The 25,137-nt window shown below is 40.2% G+C and overlaps 1 protein-coding gene across 1 annotated transcript in view; it reads right to left on the bottom strand.

Moving 5' to 3' along the window:
• LOC137498988 (zinc finger protein OZF-like) overlaps positions 1 to 25,137 on the bottom strand; it is a 59,279-nt gene that overhangs the window by 20,514 nt on the left and 13,628 nt on the right. The window contains exon 2 of the mRNA XM_068226971.1: positions 9,589 to 9,684. Coding sequence (XP_068083072.1) covers positions 9,589 to 9,684 — 96 coding nt within the window. The remainder of the gene's footprint in view (positions 1 to 9,588; positions 9,685 to 25,137) is intronic.

Genomic DNA, 25,137 nt, shown 5'->3' with positions numbered 1-25,137 from the left:
CATCTTACATTTAAACTGCTGTTACCACTTTTATGTACTTATATATTATATTACTCCATGATTACTATAATCATCAAGCTCATTGTCTTCATGGATAGTTCTATCCGGTTTCATTGCATTTGGCCTGGTACCATCCAGAAAGTTTCCTGTCACATGAATCTCAGTAGGATTGACCACACAGATAGGTACATCCCCTAACAGACCTAGTAGAGTGTGTCCCACTCCCAGCAAGGCCAGGAGACAACATGCATGTTCCAAGTGGTACATTCATAACCTCCAGCGTATTCTATGGATCATAAACTTTTCTGCTGGGAGAGGGACTTGATATTTGACCAATACTCGCACATTCTCTGGCTATGCTTCTACTACCTTCTTTCCTTTGTCCAAAAGGCCATGATGGTCTGTCCTACAACCTCTTTTGTTTGATTATTCTTCTGAGAGGTACTTGGTTTCTGATGTCATTTTCAGTTACTCCCAGTTCCTGCATGTCTTTCTTCACTTCTGTTAGCCATGGCGTCCCTATCTTTCTGTTTGTCCAGTAGTTGAGAAGCCAGTAGGTCATCCTAGTTGGGTTCATCCTCATGTCCATAGAAGGTCAGACGCCTCTTCATGGCTACGTCTGTGATTATAGCTCCTGGTTCGGTCGCCTTCTGTACTCGCCATCTACTTTGATCGGTCCCAGTATCTTTCATAAGATCTTCCTCTCCTGGACGTCCAGTTTGTCCAACAATCCTTTCCTGTTCAGCATCAAGCATTCTGTAGCGTATAGGGCTTCTGGCAGTGCCTCAATTTTGTGTTTTCTTGTTACACATGTTCTTGGTCAGTCGATATGCTAACTCTAGTTTGTTAATCCGGGTTGTTAGTGCTGCCCCTTCTGAAATATTGGGTTCCAGCCATTCTCCCACGTACTTAAATCTGTTGACTCTCTCAATCTGGTCATGTTCCAACTGTAGTTTGCTGGGAGTATCAGTGAATCATTTTGACTTTTCTACAGACACCTGTAATCCCATCTTGGCAGCCTGTTGTTTAAGTGCATTGAGTTGTTTCACTGCTACTTCTACAGATTTTGCTAGAAGTGCCAGGTCATCTGCGAAAGCCAGTCAACTAGTAGCCCTTTCCGTTTGTGTCCCAGGTAAATACCACTTGGTATCTTTTGTTCTTCCTGTTCTTTCTGCCACTCTCTGATGACCTTGTACAATGAACAGTTGAAAAGTCTCCCTGTCTAACTCCTGTTTTTATTTCAAAAGTTTCCAAAAGTGTTCCTCTGAACTTCACTCTCTTGGAAAAGGCTGTGGGTCTTCTGGTCCAGGCCCATATCCTGCAGAATTCCCATGAGGGTAGTTCTGTCTACTGAGTCACTTTTGTAAAGTCAACAAAGGTGACTTCATATTTCTTTCCCGCTAATTTAGTTTGTGTTAGTACAGACTTCAAGTTCACGATCTGTTCAGAACAAGAACGTCCTTTTCTGAAACCACTTTGGTATTCCCCCAATTGTGGATCCAACTGAGGTTCGTCTCTGGTCTTAGATAATATCTTGTAGGTAACTGGTATCAATGAGATCCCTCTATAATTGTTATGTCAGTCAAGCCACCCTTCTTATTTAACAGTTGGATCAGAGCAGATGTCCAATCCTCTGGTAGCCTCTGTTTCTAAGATGTTACGTAGGATCTCTGTTAACTTGCTGATTGCTTTGTCCCTGGTCCCCTTCCATAGTTTGGCAATTATTGCATCTTCTCCCAGTATTTTGTTAGTTTTCAGAGATTGGATGATTGTTGTTACTTCTTCTTCTGTTGGAGGAAGAGAGTTTGGTTATCTGGGTCTGTCTTGATAGACAAACGAAATCTTAGGGGACTCACAGTTGAGGAGATTCTCAGAGTATTAGGTCAATACGTGGCAGTCGTCTTTGTAATTATAGGTTAAGTTCCCATCTGTTCCCCTGAAGTGTAGGCTGGGTGGGGTATAACGCCTGAGGTTTCGTTTGAAGTTCTTGTAGAAGTTTCCGGAGTTGTTCTTCTTACAGTCTTCATCCAATTGCGTTAACTGATCCTTGGTGTATTGACGCTTAGCCTGTCTGACGATTTTGGCAGTTACTCGATGCTGGTCTAAGAACTTGTCCCTACTTGGGACTTCTGTGAGTTCCATCGTAGCCAAGCTACCTGCCTCTGTGCGATCGCTTGGTCACAGATACTAGTCCACCAGGTGTGTTTCTTCTGTTTCATTAATGGGGCCGACTTCTGTGGCAACTTTGGTCCCAGCTGTAACTCGTATTCTAGTGCTTGCATTTTCTCTCTAATCACGTTGCTTGATTTCAGTTTCTCCAGGTCAAACTTAGTGAGTTTGGGTGTCCGCACTCTTCTTGTGTTTCTGGGTGAGAACCAAAATTTTATTTTGGAGACGTAGTGGTCTGAGTCCAGATTCACCCCTCTTAGTACCCTGATGTTTTGTATTTCTCTGCAGGACTTCCTTGAAATAGCCACATGGTCTATCTGAAATTCTCCAAGGAGTATGTCTGGTGAAATCCATGTCTTCTGGTTTCTTGGTAGACATTTGAAAGCTGTTGATTTCATTACTAGATTAAAGGTCTTACAGAGTCCAACAAGTCATTCCCCATTTCTGTTGGTCCGCGTGTGAGCTAGGTATTTCCCACTATGTGCTTATACTCATGCTCCTTCCCTAGCTGAGCGTTAAAAGCACCCAATAATATGATTGTATGGCGCTCTGGAATGTTGTTAGTCGTAGCTTTGAGTTCTTCACAAAACTTGTCTGTGTCTTCAGGATTCCAGTTGTTGTTCTGGTTAATGGGTGCATGTACATGCACAACTATGTAGACCTTATTGGTGCACCAAAATGTTAGTAGAGATACTCTGCTACTGGGTGAATGGAAGTCGATAACTGAATCCAGTATTTTGTGGGTGACAATGAAGCCAGTCCCCAAATGAGGGATGTTTTTTACCTTCTGATACACCACTTTTCCCTTGAAGATCCGGTATCCCCGAGACTTGAATGCATATTCATCAGAATATCCAGTTTCTAGCACTGCTGTGATCAGAATCTGATGTTGTGTCAAAGTGTCTGTTAGATGTTTCAGTTTACCTATCTTGATTAGGGATTTGACATTCAGTGCGGCAAAACAGTTGGGCTGCTTATGCCATATCTGGTTGCAAGACTTCCAGGATGCTCCAACTCATCCTTGTAGCAGGTCGGTGTGGGCTCCCCAGAATCTGAAGGCCCACGAATGACACAGAAAGTGACGGTGGATTGGGAACCACCTGGGGTAATCATTTCTGTATGTTTGTCCCCCATGCTTTAGTTGAAAACTGTGTTGGGTGGTACATTCAAACATATTACTACCAAGATTGTGAGCTCCAGCAGGTTTAATTTCAGGCTATACTCCCTTAGATTAGTTGCCTGCTCAGCTATGGAAACCAATCTTCCCTGTTGTGGTTCTTCCGCCTTTCTTGCTGTTGAGATGGTATTAAACATCTTCCTCCACCTTGGAAGCCATTGACCAGTTGCACTCATATTAATCCCAAGTACAGGGCTGCCTCTTCTGCAATCACCACCATACTGAAGTCTATCTTGTCTGCTGTTGATGTTGTTGGGGTCTTCACACATCACCCTGTGTTAGGGCCCTCCATATTTATGACCCCTGGAGAGAGGGTGTCCGAGTATTGTAAAGCCTGTTGGTTCGCAGGTTCATTTCTGAGGTATTTTCACCAGCCCACATTGCTGTAGGCCCCTACCCTCCACCTGGTGACGCACCTTTAGAGGTTAACTGGCTCCTCCAAGGGCTCCATTTAATTCTATTATCAATATTATTACATTTATTGCTTATTTATGCACCCAATAGCCTTCATCATGAGTACTAAGCTTCTTTTACAGGCAGAGATGTTGTCCAGCATTCAAACATTTCGGGCATCTTCCAGTGAAATTATTGTTCACATGCCTAAGTTTCTGTTGCATAATTGTCCAAATTACTGTTGGTATAGTCTTTATAAGTTCATCTATGGTGTGAGGATTATTTCTGTAGTACACCTCTACAGTGATGCCTAGGCTATCTATGACAGCTGTTGGTGGAAATTTAGAGGACCAAACCATCCTTCAGACTAAATACCCAACAGACACCTGTTGTTGTTTGAGTCATCAGTCCATAGACTGGTTTGATGCAGCTCTCCATGCCACCCTATCCTGTGCTAACCTTTCCATTTCAACATAATTATTGCATCCTACATCTGCTCTAATCTGCCTGTCATATTCATACCTTGGTCTACCCCTACTGTTCTTACCACCTACACTTCCTTCAAAAACCAACTGAACAAGTCCTGCGTGTCTTAGGATGTGTCCTATCATTCTCTCTCTTCTTCTCGTCAAATTTAGCCAAATTGACCTCCTCTCGCCAATTCGATTCAGTATCTCTTCATTCGTGATCCGATCTATCCATCTCACCTTCAGCATTCTTCTGCAACACCACATTTCAAAAGCTTCTATTCTCTTTCTTTCTGAGCTAGTTATCGTCCATGTTTCCCTTCCATACAATGCCACGCTCCACACGAAAGTCTTCAAAAACATCTTTCTAATTCCTATATCAATGTTTGAAGTGAGCAAATTACTTTTCTTATGAAAGCTCTTTTTTGCTTGTGCTAATCTGCATTTTATGTCCTTCTTACTTATGCCATTGTTAGTTATTTTACAACCGAAGTAACAATATTCACCTGCACCCTTTAAGACTTCATTTCCTAATTTAATATTTCCTGCATCACCTGCCATCGTTCGACTGCACTGCATTACTTTTGTTTTGGACTTATTTATTCTCATCCTGTACTCCTTACCCATGACATAGTCCATACCATTCAGCAGCTTCTCAGGATATTCTGCAGTCTCAAATAAAATAACAATATCATCGGCAAATCTCAAGATTTTGATTTCCTCTCCTTGGATTGTTATTCCCTTTCCAAATTCCTCTTTGATTTCCTTTACTGCCTGTTCTATGTAAACACTGAAAAAGAGGGGGGACAAACTGCAGCCTTGCCTCACTCCTTTCTGGATTGCTGCTTTTTTTTTCCAAAGCCCTCAATTCTTATCACAGCAGCCTGATTTTCATACAGATTGTAGATAATTCTTCGTTCTCGGTATCTGATCCCTACCATCTTCAGAATCATTAATAGCTTGGTCCAATCAACATTATCGAATGTCTTTTCTAGATCTACGAATGCCATGTTCGTGGGCTTGTCCTTCTTGATTCGATCCTCTAAGATCAGACGTAAAGTCAGGATTGCTTCACGTGTTCCTACATTTCTTCTGAAGCCAAATTGATCTTCTCCCAACTCAGCTTCAACTTGTTTTTCCATTCTTCTGTAAATTATAGATGTTAAAATTTTGCAGGCATGAGATACTAAACTAATGGTGCGGTAGTTTTCACACCTGTCAGCACCGACTTTCTTGGGAATAGGTATAACAACATTCTGCCGAAAATTGGATGGGATTTTTCCTGTCTCATATATCTTGCACACTAAATGAAATAACCTTGCCATGCTGGTTTCTCCTAAGGCAATCAGTAATTCAGAGGGAATTTCATCAATTCTAGGTGCCTTGTTCCTATTTAGGTCACTCACATCTCTGTCATACTCTGACCTCAAAATTGGGTCTCCCATTTCATCAGCATCAACAGCCTCTTCATGTTCCAGAACCAAATTATCTACATCTTTACCTTGATACAACTGTTGGATATGTTCCTACCATATTTCTGCTTTGTCTTCTTTCCCTAGAAGTGGCTTTCCATCTGAGCTCTTAATATTCATGCACCTAGATTTCCTTTCTCCAAAGGTTTCCTTGATTTTCCTGTATGCAGCATCTACCTTTCCCAGGACCATACAGCCATCGACATCCTTGCACTTCTCCTTCAGCCATTCTTCCTTAGCTATCTTGCACTTTCTATCCACTTCATTCTTTAATTGCCTGTATTCTTTTCTGCCTTCTTCATTTCTAGCATTCTTATATTTTCGTCGTTCATCAATCAGGTCTAGTATCTCCTGAGTTATCCACTGATTCTTAGCTGATATTTCTTCTTTCCTAACATTTCTTCAGCAGCCCTACTGACTTCATTTTTCATGACTCTCCACTCTTCCTCTATAGTGTTTCCTTCAGCCTTTTCATTTAGTCCTTGTGCAACATGTTCCTTGAAACAATCCCTCACACTCTTTTCTTGCAACTTGTCTAGATCCCATCTTTTTTCATTCTCTCCTTTCTTCAATTTCTTCAGCTTCAGACGGCATTTCATGACCAACAAGTTGTGGACAGAGTCCACGTCTGCTCCTAGGAAAGTTTTGCAATCCAACACCTGGTTCTTGAATCTCTGCCTAATCATAATGAAGTCTATTTGATAACCTTCCAGTATCTCCAGGTCTCATCCACGTATACAGCAGTCGCTTGTGTTGTTTGAACCAAGTATTGGCAAGGACTAAATTATGATCAGTGCAGAATTCAACCAGCCGACTTCCTCTTTCGTTCCTTTGTCCCAATGCAAATTCTCCTACTGTATTACCTTCTCTTCCTTGGCCTACCACTGCATTCCAGTCTCCCATCTTCTCTTCCTTGGCCTACCACTGCATTCCAGTCTCCCATCACAATTAGATTCTCGTCACCTTTTACATATTGTATTAAATCTTCTATCTCTTCATATATTCTTTCAACTTCCTCATCATCCACTGAGCTAGTAGGCATATAGACCTGCACTATTGTGGTGGGTATTGGTTTGGTGTCTATCTTGGATGACAATAATTCTTTCACTATGTTGGTCGTAGTAGCTTACCCGCTTCCCTATTTTCTTATTCGTTATTAAACCAACTCCTGCATTTCCCCTGTTTGATTTTGTGTTGATAATTCGGTAGTCGCCTGACCAAAAATCCTCTTCTTCCTACCAACGTACTTCACTTATACATCTAACTTTAGTCTACCGATCTCCCTTTTCAGATTCTCTAACCTACCACAACGATTCAAACTTCTAACATTCCACGCTCTGACTCGCAGAATGTCGGTATCCACCTTCCTGATGATCGCCCCATTTTGTGTAGTCCCTACCCGGAGATCCGAATTGGGGACTAGTTTACCTCCGGAATATTTCACCCGGGAGGAAGCCATCACCAGTACATCATTCACACAGAGAGAGCTGCATGTCCTCGGGAGGTAGTTACAGCTGTAGTTTCCCGTTGCTTTCAACCGTGTAGCAGTATCAACACAGCTAAGCCATGTTGATTATTATTACAAGGCCATATCAGTCAATCATCTAGACTGCCGCCCTTGCAACTTCCGAAAGGCTGCTACCCCCCTTTCGATGAACCATTCCTTAGTCTGGTCTATCAACAGATACCCATCCGATATGGTTGCACCTGCGGCTCAGCTATCTGCTTCACTGGGACAAGCAAGCCTCCATACCGCGACGAGGTCACATGGTTCACATACAAATAAACATTGCACACAGCAAGATCGGTTGGGGGGGGGGGGGGCATAACCCCTTTAATAATATCCTATCATCAAAATCCGCTTCCATGGCATGCAAAGAATCTCTGCCATATGAGCCGTAGCAGAATCCTGTTGAAAACAGCCATATCTTATCTAATTATCTGTCAACATTTTGAAAAATGATGCAAGAATATTTGTGCAGCATCTCTCGGAATTTATAGTATCGTTGAAAAATATGGGGCCTAATTTCTCTTCTGCAGTTGCAGCATACCATACACCAATTTTTGGACATGTAAAGGAATTTTGTAAATTGTATATATGTTCATTCGTCAGCCCTAAGGCTGGTTGGATCCTCAACAGCTCCGCCATCAGCTGTCATAGATTGCCTAAGCATCACTGAAGAGGCATACCAGGGAAATGAGGAGTGAGTTAGTTTCCTGTTGCTTTCCTCACCAAGCCAGAAGTTGCTATTACATATCAGTCTACCAAGCCCACTGCAATGCATGCATCAACTGACCCTATGAGCAACAGTTTCACACCGTTCATATCAGGGACTGGCTGCATAAGGAATGGCATTACTAGCATCACTCATACCTCAGTCACTTTCATATTGACAAAGGCAAGGATAAGACGAGACAAGTTAATGAAAGTAACAAAATTGCTCAAGCCTATACCAGAAGATATAGTGCACTGTAATCCCACCAGCAAAGGCACAGATTTTCAGTGCTCCAGTACCTATTGTTTTGTGGAGAAACATGACCACTCAAATTAAATCATGCCTCATGTATGAAAATTATTAAATGGGGGTCAACAATGCTGCCCGCAATATTTTGCAACATCCCAATTATAGGTTTTTTCTCTGGCTTCATCATCATGGGGTCGTAATTAGTGGAAGATAGTCGCTCTGTAAGGTTTTAATTTCAATATTTCAATAGCCCTATGTACCTGAGGATTTTGAGGTACTGACTTGTTGTGTAACACGTTGTACAGATTTAGTGGGAGATTGTATGAATTATGCGTTACCATCATCAATTTTTTGTTCCAACAGAACCCTTCATTTCAGTTTAGGAATTACAGCATTAACTCGTCACATTCTTACTTTATTCAAGAGAAATCTAACTGTTTCTCTACCTGGAACTGAAACCCTGGGAAATCACTCCTAAAATCACCTACACATCTCTCTACATGACTTGGTTGTTACGTATGTGTCGTACATAAAAGCTCTTTGTTCAAGTGAGAATTTCACTGGCATTTCAATGGTGTATTAACGTGAATAAGTCTACTGTAATTCAGCTGCACATGCTCTTGTAACAAACGCATCACTTCATGGCTTCTCACAACACACAAACTCTAGTAACTGCCTGCCTTGTGGCTATGCAGAAAGTCAGCATGAGGTTATGAATACACACTAAGAGTTTGCATGTGCATGTCGACTGCCGTTCCCACTGGGAGCGGGATACAATGTAGTAAACCTATTTGTGTATGAAATTTTATATAGTGAAGATAACTCTGTCAATCTGTAATATCAAAGTTTCAAGCAACAGCTTATGAAAATTCATGCTGCTGGCCAAACAACACGCTAATATGCTACCATCTGAAATAGGCAATTCCTGCAATATACCCTTGGCAGCATTGATACCAGCTGCCACACGCAATGTATTTTATAACTATATTAACTTCTGTTTGGTACGGAGCAGAGGGCCTTGGAACAATGCTAGTTGTCACACAAGTAGATGTGTATTAGTTTTCCCTTGGAGCTACTTGACGAAAATTAGGATATTATGAACAAACCTGGCAATCTCTCACTGAAATAAGTCTAATAATTTTCTCACACTATTCTACATATCATCAACAACAGTAACAATTTCAGTTTAAAGATAATGACATAGTCAAGCAATGATACCAGCTCCCATATGATATGTAGGGGAGGTTTTTGAACTATACCTTCTGCCACATTATACCTAGTGCAAGACCTTAGAACTACTGGAAGGAAAGATGAAAATCACAAAGTATAAAAAGCTATATTTTCCCTAGGACTTCCACATTGTGTGTGCTGAAATGAAATGTGTTTAGCTTTTTTCTTCACTATTTCCATTTTCACACTATGGCTTTTTAAATTATGTACTTTACCTCAAGTGTGATTTCCTGTGTTGGCCCTGGCTCTGTTAACTCTGGTTTGGTTTCTTCTTTCAGAGGTAACATTTCTGTTACAACTTGAAAACTTTCCTGGGGAGAAGAATATATATATTAGGCATGCTTTTCACACACATCTGTCAATCTAGTCACCAAGAAATGAGCAGATAATTCACTATCTCCCAATATTTCCATTAACTTCAAAATTTCATTAATGTTCAGGAAAAATTTCTATACATACAGGATCCTTAAAATCAAGGGGTGTATCTCAGGAGATAAGAACCATTCTGTTTAAATGCTCAGGAGCACCTATTTATACTGAAGTAATTATATCTTAATTATACCCTTAAAACATCAGAGAAATGTCAGGAAAAATGCACAGGAATAAAAAATATTTCACTCTTCCCAAAGAAAATCACTCTTAGAGGTTCACAGTGCCAAGCTTTGCTTTACTGCACACTTGCAACCACACCTCAGCATGAAGTTTATCTCTTCCACCTAGCCAGATATATGTTAAGTCCCCACCTTTAGACCCTCAACAGATCTAAAATTATCTGCAACAGAGCGCCCATAGGAAAGAAATGAGGAGTGAATGAGTCCTACAATAGCACATTAGTCTGCTCAGCACACTGAACTTTTTTCTTAAATTACTTGTTTTATATCACACCAAAACAGACATACATTACAGAGATGATAAGATAGGAGAGGGCTGGGGCTGGCTAGAAGCACTGTAGTTTTATTTTAGGTACAGAAATAGGAAACCACAGAAAACTACCTTTGGGATTGTTAACAGAGGGGTTCAGACCCATTAATTCCCAAATACAATCTAGGAGCTACAAGATCGTTACTGCTATAGCCAACTTGCTTGGTCTCACTGATTTCTACACACTATAAAATCTTAATAGCAGCACCTTCACAAGACACGTTACAGTACGGGAGATGGAGCATGAGCCAAACATGCACAGAAGGGAAGGTACTTTCCTCTCCACATGCCCACTTGCCTCCAGCTCGATGGTGATGACACATTAGAGAGAGAAATAAAAGGAAGAATGACGGGTAGTTCTTGATATGAAAATAACAGCAGAGCAACATTCGAAGGAACCTCACAGAGAATAACTTGTGCTTTCATGTTAAGTGGGTGGCTCAGGATGGTGGGTTTGATCAGCTTAGTCTCCTATTCTGAAGGCGCTCAATTATCAGGTACCTCGGAGTCTCCGAAAAACCATAAATGTAGTTTACGGTATGTTAAAGGCATTGACTGATAACCTATGATGTCCCTAGTCCCTAAAATGAAGCAACACTCTACAATTTCTGTACTGTTATACATGGGACGGAAATAAAACTTGCTTTGAAGAAATTACAATACTCACCAGTAACAGGATTCGTTTCTTGAATCTCTAAAACCTTAATACGCTCCTTTCATAACAATCTCATTTCCATCGTCGTCTTCTTGATTGTCGCCCATGTCCCTATCTCTGTCGCTGTTGACATCCAAGTTAATTATCAACTGGTCGGTCACGGAATCAACGTGTGGTTCCCAAGTCCTGCAAGTACCTTCTATATGTTGAACTCATTGGCATTTTTCAGACCAGTTTGCGGCTGTTATAGATGAACTTTTCTCAACCACAAGTTGCATAGCTGTGTGAAAAATTGTCCACAATTCTTTTCGCTACACATTCTCTTACTGAGGTCCAAATTAACTCAATAGATTTTAAATCTGGGCAATAAAGGGGAAGTTTCAGAATGGAGTGGCCATGTTCAGCAAGAACAACATCAATTTTATATGTTTTAAAATCAGATTTCATGCGGGCAATCAGAGAATATAGTCCTGGTTTGTACATTTTGGGGTAAAAAAAATAATCAAGTGGTATTAACCCAGTAAATCATATCTGCTTTTTCTGGAAGAGGAATTTGGTCCAAGGTTAATTTGAACATTGTGGTAAGGACCATTGTCAAACACTAAGACAGATTTAGGGGGAAGACTGAATATTAATTTATTTTTTGGCCACTTCCCATAATTCATTAAGTTCATATCATCATGGTAATCTCAAGTCTTTATGACTGAATTTATTATAAGGAGAGATTTTTGGACAAAACACTCTTTCCCACCTCCATGAATAATGATAGCATGCTGGCCCTTAGAAATTGGAGCCGGAAGACCTATGTTCTGTGGGTTACTGTGGTCACATCCTAGTTCATGAACCATGGGCAACGGCTGAGTGGCCTAGTAAGTGGACCTGAGAGTTGGGGTACCAGTTGCTATGGAATGAGAGTGGGCATCTCAGACATGTTCTGAGTCATGCCCTCTTTGTGCTCAGACAGCTAGGACTATACAATCCACCAGTGGTTCCTAACCCACTTCAACTATGATCAAGTAGGGTAGCATCCTGCTTCATGAATTTACGGAGCTCAGAACATTTTAAGCAAACCTTGGACCTATGGGAGTAACGGATTCCCACTCCCTTTTGACAGGCGAGGGACTCCTTGGAAACAACTTGGCAAACAAAATGTAATTCAATATTAATGGGGCTTATGGAAGAGATAAATTAGAACTGGCTGAGTCAGCAAAGAGGATACATCTGGACGTGCTAGGAGTAAGTGATATTCGGGTAAAGGGAGATAACGAGGAAGAGAGAGGAGATTATGAAGTGTACTTGATGGGTGTTAGAAAGGGAAGGACAAAGTATGGGGTAGTGTTGTTTAACAGGAATACCATTGCATCAAAATACTTTCTGTTAGGCATGTAAATGAACGAATGATGTGGATAGATTTGGCAGTTAGAGGAATTAGGATGAGAATTGTCTCAGTGTATTCACCACGTGAGGGTGCAGATGAGGATGAAGTAGACAAGTTTCATGAAGCATTGAGTGACATCGTGGTCAGGGTCAACTGCAAGGAGAGAATAGTGCTAATGGGTGATTTCAATGCGAGAGTTGGAAATAGAACTGAAGGATACGAAAGGGTGATTGGTAAATGTGGGGAAAATATGGAAGCTAATGGCAATGGGAAGCATCTGCTGGACTACTGTGCTAGTATGCGTTTAGCAATTACGAATACATTCTTCAAGCATAAGGTTATTCACCACTACACATGGGAGGCGAGGAATACCAGATCCATAATAGATTATATCTTAACCGACTTTGAATTCAGGAAGTCTGTTAGGAATGTACGAGTTTCCTGGGGATTTTTCAATGATACAGACCAATACCGGATCTGTAGTGAACTGAGTATCTCTAGGCCTAGGGTAGGGAACGGGGTACAAAATCCCCAGGATGCAGAAATTAGACAAGTACATGGATATGATCAGTGAGAAGTTTCGAACAGTAGACAGTAAGCAGGTTGAGGATTTCGAAAGAGAATGGGTGGCATACAGGGATGCTGTAGTAGAAACAGCAATAGAATGCCTAGGAACAACTGTGTGTAAAGATGGGAACAATTTGGTGGAAGGATGAAGCGAGAGCAGTTTGTAAACGTAAAAAGATGGCTTATCAGAAATGGCTCCAAACAAGGGCCGAGACAGACAGGGATCTGTACGTAGATGAAAGAAACAGAGCAAAACAAATAGTGGTTGAATCCAAAAAGAAGTCATGGGAAGATTTTGGTAATAACCTGGAAAGGCTAGGTCAAGCAGCCGGGAAACCTTTCTGGGCTGTAATAAAGAATCTTAGGAAGGGAGGGAAAAAGGGAATGAACAGTGTTTTGGGTAATTCAGGTGAACTCATATAATAGATCCCAGAGAATCACTGGAGAGGTGGAGGGAATATTTTGAACATCTTCTCAACGTAAAAGGATATCTTCCTGGTAGTGTTGCTAACAGCCAAGTTCATGGGGAGGAGGAAAGTGATGTTGATAAAATTATGCTTCAGCAAGTGGAAAGCATGGTAAATAAACTTTACTGTCATAAAGCAGCAGGAATAGATGAAATTTGACTTGATATGGTGAAATACAGTTGGAAGGCAGAGATGAAATGACTTCACTGAGTAGTAAGATTAGCATGGAGTGTTGGTAGGGCACCTTCAGATTGGACAAAAGCAGTAATTGCCCCTATCTATAAGCAAGGGAACAGGAAGGATAGCAACAACTATCGAGGTATCTCATTGATTAGTATACCAGGCAAAGTATTCACTGGCATCTTGGATGGGAGGGTGTGATCAGTGGTTGAAAAACGTTGGAAGAAAACCAGTGTTGTTTCAGACCACAGAGGAGCTGTCAGGATCAGATTTTCAGTATCTGCCAGGTTATTGAAAAATGCTATGAGAGGAATAGACAGCTGTGTTTATGTTTCGTAGATCTAGAAAAAGCAAATGACAGGGTACCGAGGGAAAAGATGTTCAGCATATTGGAGGATTATGGAATTAAAGGTAGATTATTAAAATCAATCAAAGGCATTTATTTTGACAATTGGGCTTCAGTGAGAATTTATGGTAGAATGAGTTCTTGGTTCAGGGTACTTACAGAGGTTAGACAAGGCTGTAATCTTTCATCTTTGCTGTTTGTAGTTTATGAAAGGTATGAAGTGGCAGGGAGGGATTCGGTTAGGTGGAAATGTAGTAAGCAGTCTGGCCTATGCTGATGACTTGGTCTTAATGGCAAATTGTGCTGAAAGCCTGCAGTGCAATGTCTTGCAACTTGAAAATAGGTGCTATGAGTGTGTGTAGGGTATTCAGCCCGAAGGCTGGTTTGATCCTCTGCAGCTCTGCCAACAGCTGTCATAAATAGCCTAGGCGTCACTGAAGAGGCGTACTAGGGAAATGAGGAGTGAGGTAGTTTCCCGTTGCTTTCCTCACCGAGCCAGCCGTTGCTATTACATATCAGTCTGCCAAGGCCACTGAAATGCATGCACCAACCGACCCTATGAGCGATATTTTCATACTGTTCATAACAGGGACTGGCTGCATAAGGAATGGTATTACTAGCATCACTCATACCTCAGTCACTTTCATATTGTCAAAGCCAAGGATGAGACTGAGACAGGTCAATGAAAGGAACAAATTTGATATAGCCCATACCAGAAGACATAGTGCACTGTAAACACTACATGTGCTATGAGTATGGTATGAAAATTTAGCCTTTCGAAGACTAAATTAATGTCAGTAGGTAAGAAATTCAACAGAATTGAATGTCAGATTGGTGATACTAAGCTGGAACAGATAGATAATTTCAAGTATTTAGGTTGTGTGTTCTCTCAGGATGGTAATATAGTAAGTGAGATTTAATCAAGGTCTAGAAAAGCTAATGCAGTGAGCTCACAGTTGCGATCAACAGTATTCTCTAAGAAGGAAGTCAGCTCCTGGACGAAACTATCTTTACATTGGTCTGTTTTGAGACCAACTTTGCTTTACAGTAGCAAAAGCTGGGTGGACTCAGGATATCTTACTCATAAGTTAGAAGTAACGGACATGAAAGTAGTAAGAATGATTGCTGGTACAAACAGGTGGGAATAATGGCAGGAGGGTACTCAAAATGAGGAGATAAAGGCTACGTTAGGAATTAACTCGATGGTTGAAGCTGTACGCATAAACCAGCTTTGGTGGTGGGGTCATGTGAGGCGAATGGAGGAGGATAAGTTACCTAGGAGAGTAATGGACTCTGTTATGGAGGGTAAGAGGAGTAGAGGGAGACTCAGTTTCTAATGATTTAAGGATAAGAGGTGTAAAACTAAATGAGGCCACAGCATTAGTTGCAAATAGAGGATTGTGGCATCATTTAGTTAATTCACAGAGGCTTGCAGACTGAACACTGAAAGGTATATTGGTCTATAATGGTAATGTATGTAATGTATGTATAGATGGATTTACTTCCCACTGTTCTTCACAAGCAAAAAGAGCACAGGGACCACCAGACCTAATTGGATGTATGGAAGGAAGCAGGCACACAGCCAGAAAATGAAGGCATACTGGGAAAGCAGCCCAGAGCTAAGTGTTAGTATGAGCCCTGTGATCCTTAGTAGGCCAAAATTAACCAAAAGAAGTAAAAAAATAAAATAAGTGTACTAATAAAATTTCATTTAAGTATAAAAGTGCAGAAGATAAAAGAACTGTGAACAATGTACTCTGATAAGAATAATAGTATATACTATAAGTGCATACACAATAAACTGAGTTTCAGCTATATATTATTATTCTTTCTCTACTGCTTTTCTCACGTACTGATTGTGTGAACTGTGTAGCACATGAGGAATTTGCCCTGTTTCAAAGCCAGATGCCTCCGAAAACCGTAAAAACAATTATATTATTATTTAAGTCAGATGTAAGGTATTTCTGTGGTGGTTTGTAGTATAATGAACAGGAGAGTATAGATAGAGACAAACCCATTACCCAGTCCTCAAGTCATACCCCACTAAAATCCCCCAACCCTCTAAACTGGAGGCCTCAATGCTGCTGACCACTCAGCCAAGAAGCTGGACATCACATACAAGTCGATTCAACTGAACTATTCACTTTCAATAACTTTACTGTAAGCCTTGCAAGATTTCAAAAATACATTTCCTTTTTCAATAATATTAATAATGGACTTATTTACAGTACTTTTCCATGGAGTTAATATGGGACAAGATAAGCGGATTGATTACTGTAACTACACTAGTCATTTTACTACTAATTTCACACTCTTTTACAATGAACCTGCCATAGTATCACCTGTCAAACATTATCATAGGGTGAAGTTCATCCAGAGTGACATTTTAAGCCATACACCCTCAGTTAAATCATATGGTGAATGTAAACAAAGGAGATGGCAACATGGTTTAAACATTGTGCACCATTGATATAAATCAATATGAATGGCAGCTTGAAATTTTAAGTGCTGTTTCTCCATGTATAATTATCCATCCCTTGGTTCATAATTACTCTCAATTTGGTTTGAATTCATTCCCACAACTGTTCTTTTACATCTCATTCTTTGTATTTGTAGATGGCATGAGTGTCCCATCTCGTGGAGATATTTTTCTCTTCCTTTTTAAACATTATTAATCCTTGTTTAAATTTTGCCCAATTCCAAAAAAAAAATGGTGGAAATCTTTTACCGATATATCTGTTATTATCAGTTTTTCTACCTATTTAAATGTGATTTGAATTGGTGAATCGCTCTGATGACTTGAGGTCGAAAACGCTTTTCTTTGTGTGCTACTGTATGCGGGCCTAGCAACTTTGGTCTTTTATTTTTTTACTTGGTTATCATTATGATGTTATGGGAGCCAGTCGACTTTATACTTGGTTTTTCATTTTTTCTTTCCCTCTTGTTTAATTCCACGTTCATTGAGTAATTGATGCACGATCTATCTCTGGGAGACTGCATGTTTGTTATGTTTTGATATATGCCCTTGTTGTGATAGATTCTTGATCGCATCATCGGGGGATTTTAATTTTGAGCTTGGTTTTTGCCCGACTAAATGAAGGTCTCTAGCCTTGATTCGGAAATTAATCTTCATGGAATTTCGACAATGAGACTTTTTTTTTATAATATAGCAGGTGACGGTGGTGTTGTAGTGAAGTTGTGCTGCATAATATATTGATCTATATGCAAGAATTGTGTCTCTGTTGTGTTTTCTGGTGGGTGTTTGTGGTTTATTTTGATGTGCTGACCTAGTGTTGGTGTTGTCTAGTAGTTTTAAATCTTTATTTGAGGTTAATGTTGTTATATTTGTGAAAGTTTTATGCCCCAAGTGTCAGCCATCTTGTCCAATTTAACATAATTGCCATAGAAAGTACGATTCATATTGGAACTCTACACTACATATCTGGTGTTGCCTAGACCATAGAATCTGTATTGTTCAATTACATCTATGCCCGATCTAAGTAAACCATCCTTCAAACGGGCAAATCAGCAGCGTCTGTGCTCCAGCGGTGTGACTGCGAATGGTGTCTGATCTCCATATTAGGGGAGGCCTAAATATTACCTTAGAAGAGTAACACCTTTTAAAAAACCTTGGTCCAGCTGACCCGGCTGATAGTCCCATGTAAGGGTTCCTTGCCAGAGTTACAGTGACGTCCTTAAAGGTTGCATCGGCAGAGAAGGTGGCCTTTGGAACGGCGCAGCAAGCAGATGAGGCAATAGTTGAAGAGAAGCAACGACCTAGACGGCAGAGGAAGGTTAATACCACAATGGCCGATAGGCCAGATGAGTTGTCTTCAGGCAGTGTCTGTTCTCCATCATAGGAGCGGCTTAGTTGATATGAGGAAGGACACGGGAATCCACCTCATTACTTTTCCCAAGAAAACCCAATGGCTTTGCTCAATTCGAAATGTTCGTACCTACTATTACAGTAAATATAATTCCAGAGTTTCAAGTCGACCAATTGGATCTCCGGCAGGGGGTGGGGGGCAGGGTTGATGTTTGCTTCGCAGAGAGATATTATGTGAGATGTTTTCTACAGACTGGCAAACCATCAATTGTTGAGAGAGGAATGACACTATATGGAGTGAAGATCTTGAGACTGTGTAAGACACAGTGGAAAGGTACTGAGCATTTCACCACTACCAATGGTAACACAGTATATTTCTCTGGACATAATTACCAAAGTCGAAATGTTGTAGCTGTCATTGTTCCAGATAAGTTATGTAGTGCAGTAATTGGATACTATCCAGTTAATGACAGAATTATTTCCATCAAGATAAGTTCAACACCTTGTAAATTAAATATTGTACAAGTGTATGCACCAACATCTGCTGCCCCTGAAGAAGAGATAGACAAATTCTACAGTCAATTAGAATGCCTTATTGATAATATTCCTCAAAGAGAGTTCTCATCATTCAAGGTGACTTCAATGCTAAGATTGGTGACACATCATCCAAACCACCTTAGCGTACACGTTGGTCCATAAGGGCTTGGGACTAGAAGTGATAGAGGAGAGCGTCTTCTGCAATTCTGAATAGATAAGGAAATACACTCTTTCAACATCACCCTCGCTGCTGATATTCATGGATATCACCTCGAGACAGGGTACGAAATCAAACTGATTTTATCCTGATCAGAAGTTGTTGGAAGTCATCTGTTTTAAATAGCACAAGTTACCCTGGTGCTGAATGTGGAATGTGGTTTAGACTATATACTCGTCATCATGAGAATGCGACTGAAACTCAAAACCACAACAAAGGTACAGGAAATTAAATTTTATTATAGTTCATGTTTGTGGGTTACTGTAGTCACGTCCTAGTTCGTGAACCATGGGCAACAGCTGAGTGGCCTAGTATGTGGTCCTGAGAGTCGGGATACCAGTTGCTATGGAATGGGAGTGGGCACCTCGGACATATTCTGAGTCATGGCCCTCCTTGTGCTCAGGCGGCTAGGACTATACAATTCACCGGTGGTCTATAACCCGTTAGAGGAGAGATCCTCACTTGGACTATGTGCAAGTAGGGTAGCGTCCTGCTTCATGAATTTACCGAGCTCAGAACATTTCAAGCAAGCCTCGGACCTATGGGAGTAATGGAGTCCCACTCCCATTTAACAGGCGAGGGACTCCTAGGAAACAACTTGGCGAACCAAATGGAATTCGATGGGGAGCTATCAATATTAATGGGGCTTATGGAAGAAAGAAGGTAGAACTGGCTGAATCAGCAAAGAGGATGCATCTGGATGTGCTAGGAGTAAGTGATATTTGGGTAAGGGGAGATAATGACGAAGAGATAGGAAATTATAAAGTGTACTTGACGGGTGTTAGAAAGGGAAGGGCAGAGTGTGGGGTAGGGCTGTTTATCAGGAATACCATTGCACGCAACATAGTTTCTGTTAGGCACGTAAATGAGCGAATGATGTGGGCAGATATGTCAGTTGGAGGAATTAGGACAAGAATTGTGTCCGTGTATTCACCATGTGAGGGTGCAGATGAGGATGAAGTTGACAAGATTTATGAAGCATTGAGTGACATCGTGGTCAGAGTCAACAGCAAGGATAGAATAGTGCTAATGGGTGATTTCAATGCGAGAGTTGGGAACAGAACTGAAGGATACGAAAGGGTGATTGGCTAGGTCAAGCAGCAGGGAAACCTTTCTAGACAGTAATAAAGAATCATAGGAAGGGAGGGAAAAAGGAAATGAACAGTGTTTTGGGTAATTCAGGTGAACTAAAAATAGACCCCAGGGATCACCAGAGAGGTGGAGGGAATATTTTGAACATCTTCTCAATGTAAAAGGCAATCATCCTCGTGGTGTTGCAAACAGTCAAGCTCATGGGGAGGAGGAAAATGATGTTGGTGAAATTATGCTTGAGGAAGTGGAAAGGATGGTAAAGAAAATTCCATTGTCATAAGGCAGCAGGAATAGATGAAATTAGACCTGATATGGTGAAATACAGTTGGAAGGCAGAGATGAAATAGCTTCATAGATTAGTAAAATTAGCGTGGAGTGTTGGTAAGGTACCTTCAGATTGGACAAAAGCAGTAATTGCACCTATATACAAGCAAGGGAACAGGAAGGATTGCAACAACTATCAAGGTATCTCATTGATTAGTATACCAGGCAAAGTATTCACTGGCATCTTGGAAGGGAGGGTGCAATCAGTCGTTGAGAGGAAGTTGGATGAAAACCAGTGTGGTTTCAGACCACAGAGAGGCTGTCAGGAACAGATTTTCAGTATGCGCCAGGTAATTGAAAAATGCTACGACAGGAATAGGCAGTTGTGTTTATGTTTCGTAGATCTAGAGAAAGCATATGACAGGGTACCGAGGGAAAAGGTGTTCACTATACTGGGCGACTATGAAATGAAAGGTAAATTATTAAAATCAATCAAAGGCATTTATGTTGACAATTGGACTTCAGTGAGAATTGATGGTAGAATGAGTTCTTGTCTATTTTGTTTAGCGACAAAAATGATGTTCAACCATCAACCTCAATGATTCAAAGACGACTGAAATCCACAAAATTGAATGGGCGCATTGCGAGACAGAAGCCACATGTTTCAAAAGCTAATGTTCGGAAAAGGTTGGCCTTCACCCGGAGAAATGAATAAAAACCTACTACTTGGTGGAGGAAAATCCTTTGGTCCGATGAATCCAAGTATAATAGGTTTACCTCAGACGGAAAAGTCTATGTGAGCCGCCCACCAAACCAGGAATATAATCCCAAGTACACTTTAAAAACTGTAAAATACGGTGGCGGAAGTGTTACGGTATGGGGATGTTTTACATGGTACGGCATTGGTCCAATACACCGTATCAACGGCAGAATGAACGCAGAAATATACAAAGACATCTTGGCAAATGTGATGCTGCCTCATGCTGAAGAGGAAATGCCGCTGAAATGGAAATTTCAGCACGATAACGATCCCAAGCATACTGCAAAGATCATAAGGCAGTTTTATCAAGATAACCATATCGAAGTATTAGAGTGGCCACTTCAATCCTCTGACGCATCACTCATTGAGAACTTACGGGAGATTGTAGACAAGAGAATTGACCGCTCAAAAGCTACATCTTTAGATAAACTTTGGATAGAAATAGAGAGAGCCTGGTATGCAATCAGCAGCGATGAATGCAGGCGTTCAGTCGACTCTATGGATAAGAGGTGCAGGGCAATCCTCAAAAATAAGGGTTACCCCACGAAGTACTAATGCACTCCTGTGCAAAAACGACTGTTCCTGTAAATTTCATAAGACTGAGATCAAGTACAAAATATTGTGTCAACTGGCTCTATTTTTTTGACCCTGTGGTCTGGTATTCTTTTTAATATTAATGATTAGTTTGAGTTGTGTTATCTATATAACTGACTGTGCTACAATGTGACTCTGTTATAATGGTTCCTGTACAACGTAACATTTTGTTTCCATCATAGTACAAACATGTCTAGTAATAAATCTGCACTTTATTCCAAACCTTTGCCAGGTGGCTCTATCATTTTGACCACCACTGTATAAAGCTCCTTTTGTGATCGAATTCCCACTTTGTTTCAAAAAATGAATTTTCAAGACTACAACCTTTCTAAAATATTTAATACCACATCAACTAACTCTCCCAACATGTTGACAGACAACCCCTCCCCCTACTTCCCCCATTCCCACCAATTTACCCCTACGTAATGATAGCAAGCCCATAACTACTCCATCCCAAGCACTTCCCCCTCCATTATGACCTCATACGAGAAGTAAAAACCACAAGACCTTCAAAAACACAACACCCAACACAAATAAATAAATAACATCTCAACTGCAATAGAAAAAAGACATCAACACTATACACATCATTTTTGAGACCATTCACTCCCCACCCCCCACCTTCTTTTTCCAACTCAATGCCATATCAACCAAAACTCCCAACGTATTACAAGCTTACCCCTCCACTCTGCCTCCCACCTTTCCATTAATTCTCCTCTGTGCACGAACTTTGCCCATGGTCCTCCCTCCCAAATGCTCCCCCATCCCCCATCGCCGCCAAACACACAAACACATGCGCAGAATACAGACTGAGCATCCTTCATTGTCAGTCAACACTCACGAACAAGTAGCTTCTCAGCGGCACATCGGGTAACACTAACATTTACTCTTCTTTACTTACCTAGATCTTTTCTTTAAACACCAATTTAATAATAACTTCTCGATTACAGATAACTTTAACTCCATCCACCACAGCTTTTAACAACACGCTAGAATCCAGCATGTACCAGCACCAATATGGCGTGCCACTGCAGCTCCACTTCACAAACAGAAATGAAGATGTCTCATCCTAGCCTAGTACACTCACTAGTAGTGTACTTTCTCGTTTAATCCCTCCACTGTGGCTTATGCCGAGAGCAACTCCATTCTACTTCACTAGACCAGCATCACAAAAACAAAAACTTCATCCTGATGTTCTTCACATTTTCATTAACAGCAATATATCAGTTTAAAGTCTCATCAACATTCCCACGCTGGTATTTTTCACATAGCATTCACAGTTATCAATAAGTTAACAAAACTCAAAAGTGAAATATTGTAACCCCGCAACAGTTCCCTGAAAATACAATTATCAAGAAATAACTCCCGTCATTGTTGCCATTCACAATGCATCGTGTTCTCAGCGACCTTTCGTTTCGACTACACCGAAATTATGCCTAAACATTACGACATCCAAACAAGTGAAATAGTTTCTTTCCACGCCAGCCAAATTCACCGTTGCTTATGGAGCCATATTCACGAACCCGGGACTTCAACCAGACAGTTTCCAGTATGACTATTGCCTAATGAACCTCATTTGGCAATCTTAAAAATGTTGGAATATTTTTCCTAGCATTCCAATAATTGTGAACTGAGGTCAAACCACACTGCATATTACTGTGTAGTTACCTTGTTAATACTGCAATCATCAACTAACGGCAAAAAACTTGTGATGCACATTGGTGCCAGACATTTTGTATCCTTTCTCCCCAAACTGCTCCCTTGTAAATATGTATTATAAGCTTGTAATTTCCCAATGTTCTATAGAATAATGCAAATATCACTGTGTAGGTGCCCTGTCAAACTGTAATCGTCAACCGACGGCAGTGATTATTGTCATGAACATGGTGCCAGACACTTTGTACCCTTACTCCCCAATTCCATGTAAATATCTATATATATATATATATATACTTTATAATTTTCTAAGATTTTCTATTAGAGTAGCATCAATGATTCTTCGGACCACCACTGCTGGACCCTGCTAAAATACCCTGTGGTTTTACGCATTGGTGCCAACTACTGTGTGTATAAATAAGTTAATATAACCCCCTTTTAACTCCATATATTAATGAACATTGTTTTCTCAACGAACACTGTTTCTTAATGAAATTTTAGTAACACTTACCAACATTTCTGATAATGTAACGTCAATACTTCATATGGACCAATGCTGCTGGACACGGTCAAATACCCTGTGGTCTTACTTATTAGTGCAAGTCACTTATCTTTCCCTTAAACTGGCCCATGTTAATATATTAAGTTATCCTTCGTAGGACATACCCTAACATTTCGACACTGTTATCCTTCACTACTGATCATTTACAGCCAACGGCTGATATATTGTTATCTATATATTATATATAATCTATAATCTTATAATCTATAATCTACAATCTTAGTATTTACAATTTAATTACAAATCAGGTACCTGATTTATGACTTGAGGTAGTACTATGACTGATGATGCCCTCAAAGAACGGCAAAATATGTCTCATACGGAAATAATGATAAATTCCTAAATGTTTAAAATTTCTAATGTACTGAACATGTGACATAAAGAACTGATTAGCATCCTACATAAAGTTTGTGTAAACGAACTGGTAAGCCCTATTCTGTAGAAGCTATCAGAAACCACTGGTACAATATATTGCTTGTGATCAATGACAAGCAAGCGCTAAATGCTTGTAATATTTATTTTTGTTTGAGGTGGGCAATTATTATACCACTGCCTATTTGAGGTATATGGTTGACAGAAATGGGCATTGGTATAATAATTTACCACCCCAAAACCTCACCATTTGAGAATTTTCGAAAAGTTTCTGTTCATATCATGGCAAAACATGAATAATAGCCAAGTTTCTTCTTTTTTCTTAAGTGCCTCACCCTTTTGCCCTATAAAGGATTAAGATGATTAAAAACTAATTAATAATATTGAAGCTGGAACTTCAGAGAGCTTCAGGAAACCAAACAAAAACAAAAATAGACCTCAACCATGTACAGATTTGGATGACTTTGATATGTGTGTGAGCTGAACAATAAATTAGTTGTATATCAATGACAAAGAAGTGCCTACTGTCAGAAATCTTACTTCCCAAATTGTGTGAGATAATCCAGTATGAAGCAATGGCAATAGCCAATAGCAAATCACAGCAGTGACATCTGTGTCTGATGATGACTCTATTTAACTGTGTTGGCCTAATGAAAATGATCAAGAAAATAGGATTTTGGTGAAAGAAGACTGTAGACAGAGAGGAATGGTACAAAAAAAGGCAAGAATTTTTTTTCTTCAACTATCATAAGATTTCAGCAAGAGGGTAAACCATTTGTGTAGAGTGATGAAATGTATATTCACAGTTCGCAAACCACTAAAAATGCATGGGCTGAAGACAATACTGAAGGCCTCAAAAGTCCAGTATCTAAGGGACATCCGATGTATGCTAGAGGAGAAACTAGTTTCATTCCAAACACACTTCTTATCTTTAAATTGAACATAAAAACAATTGACTACCATAGTGCGATGAATTCTACCTACTACCAACAATGGATAAACAGAAGATTCTTCCTAATTTGCCACCTAACTCAGTTTTAATTGTAGATAATTCATCTTACCACAATGTAGAAATTGGTAAGCCCCAACATCTCACACAAAGAAAAAAAGATAGGAAGGATTGGTGATGCAAATCAAAATTCCATTTACAAATGATATGTATAAGTCTGAACTTTATGAACTAATCAAATGCCACAAATCAAGCTTCAAAAGTGCATGTTATATCAAATGTTAAATAAGCATTGTCACACTGCACTTAGTTTACCAGCCAACACCCTGATCTTAACAGTAAATTGGTCACCCAAAAAAATTAATGTTCTAGCTAAATGAAGTGTGGCAGCTTTGTGAACAGTGATTTTTCAGAAATGGGG

The sequence above is a fragment of the Anabrus simplex genome, chromosome 3 (assembly GCF_040414725.1).
Source record: "Anabrus simplex isolate iqAnaSimp1 chromosome 3, ASM4041472v1, whole genome shotgun sequence".
NCBI classification, from domain to species: domain Eukaryota; kingdom Metazoa; phylum Arthropoda; class Insecta; order Orthoptera; family Tettigoniidae; genus Anabrus; species Anabrus simplex.
Note: the sequence above shows the minus strand (reverse complement) of the source record. Positions and strands in the feature narration are given on the sequence as shown.